Raw genomic sequence first — 12,025 nt, forward strand, 5'->3', positions numbered from 1 at the left:
CCAAATTATTTGCGTTTGCGCCAAATTATTTGCGTTTGCGCCAAATTATTTGCGTTTGAGCGAATTTATTTTTGTTTGTCTGAACACAGACTACAGGAACCAATACACTGAGCACAGTCGTGGACTCTCACTAGTGGCTTCCATTTTTCGGCTGCCAAGACTTGTGTTATGCATTTCTTTCGTCGCTGTACAGACCATCCCCATCCTGATATGTATGTTGATGGCCAGTCCATCAATGTGGTGGATTTTTTAGGAATTGTCTTTGATGCCCAGTTGACATGGCATCCCCATCTTTATCAGCTAAACTGGACATGGTTGTTGCACCTCACATTCTTCGATACCACAGCAACAAAAACTGGGGCGTGGACCACTCTTTCCTGATCAGCATTGGTCCAGGCATACGAGCAGCTTCAACGTTACAGATGCTGGATCTGATACACCATTTCAGGGAACAATTGGCAACTGGTGCCTTTCAGACGAGCCCTGTGATCAGCATTGTGATGGAGGCTCCCTGGAACATCCTCTTTCCAGATATGAAGATCCACTTCCTGCAACGGTGGCCCAGGTCTGTGGTTATGATTGCCACCCGCATATGGTCCTTTTTTTTCTGAATTCCTCTGTTGTGATCTTCAGTTCCGAGACTGGTTTGATGCAGCTCTCCATGCTACTCTATCCTGTGCAAGCTTCATCATCTCCCAGTACCTACTGCAGCCTACATCCTTCTGAATCTGCTTAGTGTATTCATCTCTTGGTCTCCCTCTACGATTTTTATCCTCCACACTGCCCTCCAATACTAAATTGGTGATCCCTCGACATCTCAGAACATGTCCTACCAACCGATCCCTTCTTCTAGTCAAGTTGTGCCACAAGCTCCTCTTCTCCCCAATTCTATTCAATACTTCTTCATTAGTTACGTGATCTAATCTTCAGCATTCTTCTGTAGCACCACATTTCTAAAGCTTCTATTCTCTTCTTGTCCAAACTAGTTATCATCCATGTTTCACTTCCATACATGGCTACACTCCATAAAATACTTTCAGAAACGACTTCCTGACACTCAATCTATACTCGATGTTAACAAATTTCTCTTCTTCAGAAATGCTTTCCTTGCCATTGCCAGTCTACATTTTATATCCTCTCTACTTCGACCATCATCAGTTATTTTGCTCCCCAAATAGCAAAACTCCTTTATTACTGCAAGTGTCTCATATCCTAATCTAATTCCCTCAGCATCACCCGACTTAATTCGACTATATTCCATTATCCTTGTTTTGCTTTTGTTGATGTGAAATGGATAGGTTAAAGTTAGATATAGTGGGAATTAGTGAAGTCCGGTGGCAGGAGGAACAAGACTTTTGGTCAGGTGAATACAGGGTTATAAATACAAAATCAAAAAGGGGTAACGCAGGAGTAGGTTTAATAATGAATAGGAAAATAGGAATGTGGGTAAGCTACTACAAGTAGCATAGTGAACGCATTATTGTGGCCAAGATAGATACGAAGCCCACACCTACTACAGTAGTACAAGTTTATATGCCAACTAGCTCTGCAGATGACGAAGAAATTAATGAAATGTATGATGAGATAAAAGAAATTATTCAGGTAGTGAAGGGAGACGAAAATTTAATAGTCATGGGTGACTGGAATTCGAGAGTAGGAAAAGGGAGAGATGGAAACATAGTAGGTGAATATGGATTGGGGGAGAGAAATGAAAGAGGAAGCCGCCTGGTAGAATTTTGCACAGAGCACAATTTAGTCATAGCTAACAGTTGGTTTAAGAATCATGAAAGAAGGTTGTATACATGGAGGAACCCTGGAGATACTAAAAGGTATCAGATAGATTATATAATGGTAAGACAGAGATTTAGGAACCAGGTTTTAAATTGTAAGACATTTCCAGGGGCAGATATGGACTCTGACCACAATCTATTGGTTATGAACTGTAGATTGAAACTAAAGAAACTGCAAAAAGGTGGGAATTTAAGGAGATGGGACCTGGATAAACTGAAAGAACCAGAAGTTGTACAGAGTTTCAGGGAGATCATAATCAAACAATTGTCAGGAATAGGGGAAAGAAATACAGTAGAAGAAGAATGGGTAGCTTTGAGGGATGAAGTAGAGAAGGCAGCAGAGGATCAAATAGGTTAAAAGACGAGGGCTAGTAGAAACCCTTGGGTAATAGAAGAAATATTGAATTTAATTGATGAGAGGAGAAAATATAAAAATGCAGTAAATGAAGCAGGCAAAAAGGAATACAAATGTCTCAAAAATGATATCGACAGGAACTGCAAAATGGCTAAGCAGGGATGACTAGAGGACAAATGTAAGGATGTAGAGACTTATCTCACTAGGGGTTAAGATAGATACTGCCTACAGGAAAATTAGAGAGACTTTTGGAGATAAGAGAACCACTTGTAAGAATATCAAGAGCTCAGATGGAAACCCGGTTCTAAGCAAAGAAGGGAAAGCAGAAAGGTGGAAGGAGTATATAGAGGGTCTATACAAGGGCGATGTACTTAACAGTGTTATGGAAATGGAAGAGGATGTAGATGAAGATGAAATAGGAGATATATTACTGCGTGAAGAGTTTGACAGAGCACTGAAAGACCTAAGTCGAAACAAGGCCCTGAGAGTAGACAACATTCCATTAGAACTACTGATGGCCTTGGGAGAGCCAGATCTGACCAAACTCTACCATCTGGTGAGCAAGATGTACGAGACAGGCGAAATACCCTCAGACATCAAGAAGAATATAATAATTCCAATCCCAAAAAAAGCAGGTGTTGACAGATGTGAAAATTACCGAACTATCAGTTTAATAAGTCACAGCTGCAAAATACTAACGCGAATTCCTCTTCCTCTTTACCACCTCTTTTCCAGGCCCACTCATGAACACCTCTGTGGTGCATCCCCTGTCCAAAGATCTGTCTTGACCTATACCCTGTTGTTGTTGTGCCCATTTGACGGTGGTCACATTTTGCTGGACTGACTGGCTCTTAAGCCTCCTGACTCATTACTCCTGGTGTCAGCAGATGATGCCTCAGCAGCTTATGTGGTTTTACAGTTTATTTGTAAAAGGTGTTTTAACCACTCTCTGTAAAGGAGGGCACCTCGGCCTTGTAAGCCCATTAAGGGGTTTATAGGACCCACTGTCACCTCTTTTGCTTGAATGGGCAGCAGCTGTCTGGACTTCGGAAGCCCACACCAGCCCTCACGCTACCCACTGTTATCCTCTTCTCCTTCTCCTCGTGTGTTTTGTTTGATGTGGTGTTCTTCTGCTGATTTATGTGCTTCTCCCATCCTGCTGTATTGCTAATCTTTCCTGGGTATAATTTATGACACAGTGAGCCTGCAGTGTTGAAGATACCTCATACAGACATATGTAATTAAATCCAAATTGCTGCTATAGGAGTTTAATATTTTATTGTGATGGATACATTTGGCTGGATTGCCATCTTTAAACCATCTCTCAAAGTCACATAATATTTATATTGTATTTTATTATAATGTTAAGTTATTGTATTTTCAGATACACAAATTTTGTACTTGCATCATATATTATCAGTGGTCAATGTCACTCTGTATTCTATTACACCACACTGTAATGGAGTGCAGAGTGACAGTTAACACTAATGACATATGGACATAAGTACAAAATGTATATATCTGAAAATACGATAACTAACATTGTAATAAAATATAAATAATAGAGAACTTTCACAAACAGTCTGAAGATAGCAATCTAGCCAAAATGTATCAATCACAATAAAACAGTTAACTTCTGTAGCAGCAATTTGGATTTCATTACATAAGTTTTCTGGGTGTTTTTGGGTAGGGGCCTCTGGTGAGTGGCGGGGGATATGTTCCCCATCACACTTTCTGCCTTTGGGGGCCTCTTACTGCTCCCTGGACTGGGCACCATGCCCACCTTTCTTCCTTACCTCCTTTTCTTCTTCCTTACTCCTTTTTCTAGGCTTTTTTGACCTTCGGTATATGTTAGGGTATTCTTTCCTAGAGGTTTCATGCACTAGGCCATTCTTTGGTATGTAGTTTTGTTGATTTGCCTGCTCCCAGTAGGAGGAACTGATAACATCGTAGTTTGGTCCATTTAACCATGCCAAGGCATGACACATTATCGGGGGAGTTAGAAAAAGTCATGCCAAGTGTTCCTGTACAGTGTTACTGCCAGCCAAGATACATTGTTCTGTCGTTACCATTACACCATGGAGAAGGTTGAGTTGGACTACGGATCAACTTATTCAGAGTATGTGGGAGCTGGATTTGTCATTCTCTGAGACTCTTGATAGTGCACCCGGTCATAACCAAATCCAGTACAGCATGTTGCGGCAATGAAGGAAATCGTCTTACAATGTTTTAAGCCGTTGCAGCTGACAGGCCAATAACCTGACCTGTGGCAAGAGAGAATTTTGATGCCTCTCCTCAAACCAGGAAAGGACTGAACATGTCCCAGTAGTTATCGAGAGTGTTGTCTTAACTAGCTTTGTAGGAAGATCCTTAGAGTGTGTGGTCAACAGTAGTCTGGTGTGGATATTAGAGATCAGGGAGCTCATTAGCTTATCTCAGTGTGGATTCGGGAGGTATCCATCAACTGTCAACAACCTGACCCTTTTATAGGCAGAAATCCAGAATGCTTCCCTACGTAATAGGCATTGCTAGAAGTATTTTTTGTGACACTAGTACAGCATACGACACTATTTGGAGGCACAGTATTCTCAGTCAGCTACACAAATGGGACTTTCATGGCCACCACATCATCGTCATTCGGTCCTTCCTCTCAGGACACCTTTTAGGTAGAGTGTCTGTGACGTGCTGTCAGATAGTTTTGTGCAGTAGAATGGTGTTCAGCAGGGCATTGTTGTAAGTGTCACCCTCTTTGCTATAGCCATTAACAGTATAATGTCCATAGAAAGGAGTTCTGTCATATACTTCTTATTTGTGGTTGATTTTGCAGTCTTCTGCTGTTCCTCCAATACCGCAGTAGGGAGTCGTCTGTTGCAACTTAACAGTGAAGATGTTGTATGAGTAGGCTGCAAAGACTAGTTTTACTTTCTCTGCAGAGAAGTGAATGTGTATTCATCTTAATTGTTCTTGACAGATTTTTAATTTTTCTGAATTGTGACCATTCTTCCTTCTAAAGACTGAGGTTTGTGGGCCTCATTTAATCACACCTAAAGGACCTGAAGGCACTGAACATCTTAAAATGTCTTATCCATGGATTTTGGGAAACAGACAGGGCATGACTGCTCCAGTTTTAAAGGGCCTTTGAGCGATCGCAGCTGGACTGTGGGTGCACAGCATACATGTCAGTGAGGCCTTCTCATCTGAAGATAAGTGACAGTATATGTCATGAGGGGATCAGGCTGGCCACTGTGCTAAGGTTGGTGAACTGTGAATTACCATTTGGTGGCAACTTCTTATGGTGCATCAGGTATGTGGGTTCCTTGTCACTCCCACATCCCCAACGTACCATACTGTTGCTCATTCACCTATGGAATGCCTCTTGACCAATCATCGATGCACTACAAGGCACTTTGGGATCCACATGAAGTGTTGACATTATAAATGAGCACCACATCTTTGTAGATGTTTCCACGAATGGGTCTAAGCGGGGTTATTCTGTTGCTGCTGTGTTGTCTCTCCTGATTGTGTCCTCTGGAATTGGTTGCCACCAGATGTCAGTATCTTCAACGCTGAATTATCTGTGATCTTGAGAGTGCTGGGTCTTTCTCATTTGTTCCAAAAGGAATTAACAACCTCCATCAGGTTCTGGATATCAATACTTATTAACAGTAATTTACGCATACTCCAAATATGCATGGGTCACAACTCTAGAAGCTAAAGCTGGTATTGAAGTAACAGGTGCAGTTAGAAAAATATGAGGAGAAAGCAATCAGATTCCTTGTCACTTAGAACTGACTGGCTGTTATAATATATAGAAAAACAAGGCACTTCCACTCCAGTAGGGCTTGTCCTATTTGGATCCCTCAGTAAGTTAATTAAATATATGAAAAAGAAAAGTCACTTGAGGAAACTATAAAATTGCAGTGTGATGGAATGGCTGTCCAGTGCTTACCTTCATGAAATGAAATTCCTCTGCTCTGAATAGACATATTTAAAAGTGGAAATCATCTCCTAACTTACAGAACTATTAGGAAGTGCTGATAAGTTTAGGAGAGTTAAAAAGGAGGGGCAGGCTATTCAGACCCTAGGATGGAGCTGAGAGGCCTCGCAACAGGTGGGCACTTCTTTTTGTCGATCAAAGTTATCTGCCACTCCTTTTCAACCTTCTCAAACTATATGCCCCTTACCTCCCTGAGAAAGGAAGTAGCTAAATCTTTCACCTTTGCTTCTAGCATGTCCCTTGTGATCAGTAGAGCTACAGACTGTTTTTGCTGGAACCTTGTAAAAATTGCCTTTTCCAAATCTACATATTTCACTTCTTGCTGATGGCTGTATTTTGTTGATTTTTGCATCCCAATTTTAAAATCTCACCCAGAATAATGTTTCTTCTTATGACTGTACATAGTGTGGTACAGGTAGTTTCTAAATCCGAAGCAATTTCAGATTTTGTATTGTATGGATTAGCATCAATCTCTCATGTGAAATTGCTTTCTGATCTGGTGTGTAACTGTTCCTTTTTCTGTTCTCCATGGCTGATTGAAAACAACTGAAATAGAACCACTGTTCAACGATAAATGTCAGCTGGCAACTTTTACCAAGAAGGAAATTGTCATATGAAAATAACAGTGCAAGGAGTGTCTGTTTCCATGTCTTTGTCCCTTGTCTCCGCGGTGCCACCCTCTCGCTCTACGTGCCTACATCAACAAAGTTAAAGAAAATATTAAAGGCCTTCTTTTCAAACAACATTGCTCATTATAGTTATGCAAAATACTTCGTTTCACCAGAATTTGTTATACATAGTAGCAAATTAAGTAGAACTGCATTGTGTATCTATACAAGGTTAGGTTAGTACATTTTTAAATTATATTTTTCTGGGGCTGACAAAACTTAATGTGTAAATAAGAATTGCGCAGATTAGAGGTATGAATAAATCAGGTTCAGCTGTAATTATATTTTTATTTGGTAACTAGGTCTTAAAACTTTCCATTGCCTAGAATTAAAATAACCCATGACTCACATTTCAGTGATTTGAGTGGTAGAGGCCAGCCACCAGACAATTTTAGGTATTGTTTTGAGCTCCACATGCTGTCTGTGTTGCCTGTATTGCAGGCACAAACTGAGCTTGCTCAAGCTTGGCTTGCTGCGCACTGGCAACGCTGCCCCCTACTACTACAATCTGTGTTCATAAAGTAATTTTATTTGAGCTGTATGTTCTTTATATAAATATTTTCCCAACAGTGCATATTTCTTCTTTCCAGATTTATTATGTCTCACCCAGAAAAAATTTTGTTGCATAAAATTGAATTGGATGTCTTCATTGCACAAGCATTTTCACCTGCTCTTATGAATGCACACCAACTGCAGGAACTACAGGTATTGTTTTATTGTAAACAGTGTTCACACTAATGAAAACTTAGGCATGTATTCATAAGCTCGTAGTGTAACAGCATAGGTTTCTTTTTAATCATAATAGTGTGATGCTAAGTACACTTACAATAAAAGACCCACTGCAGTTTAGCAGCTATTAGTAAGATACATTGTTCTGTCTTCTTAACCATTGTGTATAAGCCATTCCTTGAATTCATGGTGGATTAAAAAAGTTCTCTTTTCATTAAGAAAGCTTAATCTTGTAGTTTTAAGTCTCTTATATTTCAATTTTCTCTTTCTGTTTCTGAAAACAGTTGCCGATGGTTACAAGTAGAGGAGTCCAACTGGCAGCACTTTTCATGCAGGGGGTCGAAACAGCGCTGTTGGCTAATGATGCTTGTGGAGCTCCAATACCTTGGTTGATGTGTTGCCCATGGTTATTTTTTGATGGAAAACTCTTTCATCACAAACTTGCGAGAACTTCTACAGCTAAAAGCCTTCTCGATTTATGTGAACATCGATATGAATATGTTTTGAAAGTAGAACGTATGCGCCAAGCAATATTAGAAGGCCTTGATATAGACTATTGCATAGCATCTGTGCAGACACAACTATCAGGTGTGTAATAGAGATATGACAATATAATTTTACAGTCACGTAACAATATTATTATGATGGTAGCATAATTTCTTTGCTTAATTGCATAACTGTTGTTGGTAATAATTACATTAAACTTCATAAAAGGTATGAGGGTTCGTCTACCACCTAACATAGCATCCCCACCTGGAGTTATACCACCACCAGTTCGAGCAATGAATGCAATAAATGTTCCTGAGCGTGTTTATGCACCACGTGGGCTTTTCCGCCGTACAGTGCCTAGTAGAGGTGGTCAATTGGAGATAGCAGGAGTGGTGGTAGGCAGCTGGGGACCTAATTATGGGACACGTGGTGTTCCACAAGCAACTGGTTCCTTTACACCCCACAGGCCAAGCGGTGGCCGTGTTGTTCCGCCACAGGTAATGAAATTTTCAATAATTGGTCTGTTTATATAAGATATTTGTGCTGAATAGTATATTTTCATTACAAGGCGTAACAGATTGAGGAGGGAAAACTATGGTTTGTTCAGTCGTTTGTGTGTTAACGGAATTTATGAAGCATAAGAAAATATTGAACTTCTGGTTTCCAAAATTTCTCTGTTGTAGGAGCACTTCTGTATACCCTCACCACCATCTATCTCCACCCACCTCCTCTCCCTTTCCCCCACCACTTTTTCTAAATATAGAGATACATGATTCTTTTGACTTATAGTTTCTGTTATCTGAAAACAATTATTAAAAACAATACCTAATTAGTAAGTTAAACCACATTTTTTAGTGAAATACTTTTATTTGCCATAACTTTCAAAAGTGTTACCTAATGCTGAGAGTGATAAAAGCATGGAGTTTTCTAACCCTTTTGATTAAGATTCATAAATACAGTTGAGTGTACAGTTACATAAACAACTGGTGCATTGTTCCATAGATCTACAGTAAGGAAATTCTTAAGAGTTTAGTGATAGCTATGAATTTGCTTAGGAAAGTGTATGGAACCTTTGATTAAAAGGAATATTAACTTGCTTTATATTGTATTTGTGTGTATTTGAAGTACTATAAGTTCACCTGAAAAATATTCAAGGATGCTTCTTAATTATAGAAACTGTTCTTGATGTACACTAATTTAGGTCACTTCTGTGGGTGGCCCGAAAGCATACCGACAGGGGAACAACATGCAGGGATATCATATGAACTCACTCAATGGCCGTCCACCTACTTTCCAGACGCGTGCATCCAGTAGACATTTTGGAGTCCCTGGTCGTGGGAAAAGAAACCAGGTATTTCATTATTTTCAAGAAATGTGAACTGCGATGGTGTTTTGGTTGCAGTTGTAATTGTTGTGGCACTTACATTAGACAAGACTCAAAGTATTAGGTAATTAGGTTAGGTAGTAATTTGTTTTGCTCAAATAACTACCTGACAAATGCTTGTACCTCCAAAATTGCATGACAAGTGGAAAGTACAAGCCTAAGCAATTAGTTACAAAGAAGAAAGATGTTATTGACACAGCTATCAACAACTCAATGCTAGCCAAACATAGCTGGAGTTGCCAGCTCACTTGTTAATTGACAAGTCTAATCACTACAGAGCTACCCTGAGCCACTCTTCCACATTGCTCTGCTTCTTGTACCACTAAGATTGTACGTATGCATCAACATTGATTTGTCATCTTCGCCTATCTGCTCCAGCCACGCAGTACCCTTCATTGTGAGAGGTGATTTTCCTGCCAAAATATTATTACATCCTCAATGTGCCATTGAAGAATGTACACTGAATTGCTGTAAAATTGGTGTTACGGGAAATATTCCCATAATGTACACTATACAACATTTTAATTAATGTGGCTTTTCCGACATTTATTGGCAATATATACAATGCAATGACCGGATCCAGTTCTCGCAAACAATGATTTTCATAGGCAGGCTTCTTAACTGTAATACTTACCCTTATGACATTGAGTTATGACACAACCATAACATTATTACAGTGACTTCAGTTACTTAGGTAATTTCTCTTGATACGCAACACAAATACATGAAGAATCACTTTGACACCATGTACAACTAGTCAAAATTACTCATACATTAACTCGAGAGAAGAACTCTTAGAAGTTAATACCAGTCATTAATTCAACACACACACACACACACACGCCAAAAAAGTTTTGCATAACCCCAGTTCCCAGAACTCCTGAAGATAGACATTGACTGTGGATATTGTGTCACAGACACAGTGCCTTTGACTGTTCAGAGATGTCACTAAACCGACCCAAAGATTTAAACAACCATACATGAGCAGCGCCTGTTAGTCGGAGGAGGTCCGACAGCCAATCAGTTCCATTCGTTCCACCAGGAAGGAGGTACACAGCTTGTGTTGTCTGTAGTTCAACCATGCCTAGATGGTCAATACCGTGGTTCAATCATCTCCCCATTGTTACTTTGTGCCAGGAAGGGCTCTCAACAAGGGATATGTCCAGGCATCTCGGAGTGAACCAGAGCCATGTTAAATGTACCGAGCATGAGTCATGCTTCGTTAGCTCAGATGGTAGAGCACTTGCCCGCGAAAGGCAAAGGTCCCGAGTTCGAGTCTCGGTTGGGCATACAGTTTTAATCTGCCAGGAAGTTTCATATCAGCGCACACTCCGCTGCAGAGTGAAAATCTCATTCCAGAGCCATGTTGTTTGAACATGGAAGAGATACAGAGAGACAGGAACTGTCGATAAAATACATCGCTCAGGCCGCCTAAGGGCTACTACTGCAGTAGATGACCACTACTTACGGATTATGGCTCGGAGGAACTCTGACAGCAATGCCACTATGTTGAATAATGCTTTTCATGCAGCCACAGGACGTCGTGTTACGATACATACTGTGTGCAATAGGCTGCATGACGCGCATCATCACTCCCAATATCCGTAGTGAGGGAAATCTTTGCAACCACGACACCATTCAGCGCAGTACAGATGGGCCCAACAACATGCCGAAATGACCGCTGAGGATTGGCATCACTTTCTTTCCACTGATCAGTGTCGCATATGCGTTCAACCACACAATTGTTGGAGACTTGTTTGGAGGCTGAATGCCTTAGACACACTGTCCAACGAGTGCAGCAAAGTGAAGGTTCCCTGCTGTTTGGGCTGGCATTATGTGGGGCCAACGTACGCCGCTGGCGGTCATGGAAGGTGCCATAAGGGCTGTACAATATGTGAATGCCATCCTCTGATCGATAGTGCAATCATATTGGCGGCATATTGGTGAGGCATTCGTCTTTATGGATGACAATTCACGCCTCTATCGTTCACATCTTATGAATGACTTCCATCAGGATAACGACATCACTCAACTAGAGTGACCAGCATGTTCTCCACGCATGAACCCTATCGCATGCCTGGGATACATTGAAAAGGGATGTTTACGGACAATGTAACCCACCAACCACTCTGAGGGATCTATGCTGAATGGCCGTTGAAGAGTGGGACAATCTGGACCAACAGTGCCTTGATGAACTTGTGGATTGTATGCCATGATGAATACAGGCGTGCATCAATACAAGAAGACATGCTACTGGGTATTAAAGGTACTGGTGTGTACAGCAATCTGGACCACCATCTCTGAAGGACTTGCTGTATGGTGGTACAGCATGCAATGTGTGGTTTTCATGAGCAATAAAAATAGCAGAAATGATGTTTATGTTGTTCTCTATTCCAATTTTCTGTACAGTTTCTGGAACTCTCGGAACCAAGGCGAGGCTAAACTTTTGTTGATATGTGTTTTAACAAGGCACAACATACACTGAGTGTGCAAATACAGGCTACGGACATGTAATTACAGTATTTACCCAAATTGAAGCCAACCTTGAATGCAAGCCATCCCAGAAATGAGACTTGGCGGGGAAGAAAAAATGGCTCGTCACTTAAAAGTATA

The 12,025-nt window shown here is 40.7% G+C and overlaps 1 protein-coding gene across 2 annotated transcripts in view; it reads left to right on the forward strand.

Annotated features, from left to right (window-relative positions):
- LOC126297723 (constitutive coactivator of PPAR-gamma-like protein 1) overlaps positions 1-12,025 on the forward strand; it is a 172,339-nt gene that overhangs the window by 123,441 nt on the left and 36,873 nt on the right. For both annotated transcript variants that reach the window (XM_049988863.1, XM_049988862.1), the window contains exons 15-18: positions 7,401-7,515; positions 7,824-8,127; positions 8,254-8,525; positions 9,230-9,379. In XM_049988863.1, coding sequence (XP_049844820.1) covers positions 7,401-7,515; positions 7,824-8,127; positions 8,254-8,525; positions 9,230-9,379 — 841 coding nt within the window. The remainder of the gene's footprint in view (positions 1-7,400; positions 7,516-7,823; positions 8,128-8,253; positions 8,526-9,229; positions 9,380-12,025) is intronic.

This window comes from Schistocerca gregaria, chromosome X (assembly GCF_023897955.1).
Source record: "Schistocerca gregaria isolate iqSchGreg1 chromosome X, iqSchGreg1.2, whole genome shotgun sequence".
In the NCBI taxonomy this organism is placed as follows: Eukaryota; Metazoa; Arthropoda; class Insecta; order Orthoptera; family Acrididae; genus Schistocerca; species Schistocerca gregaria.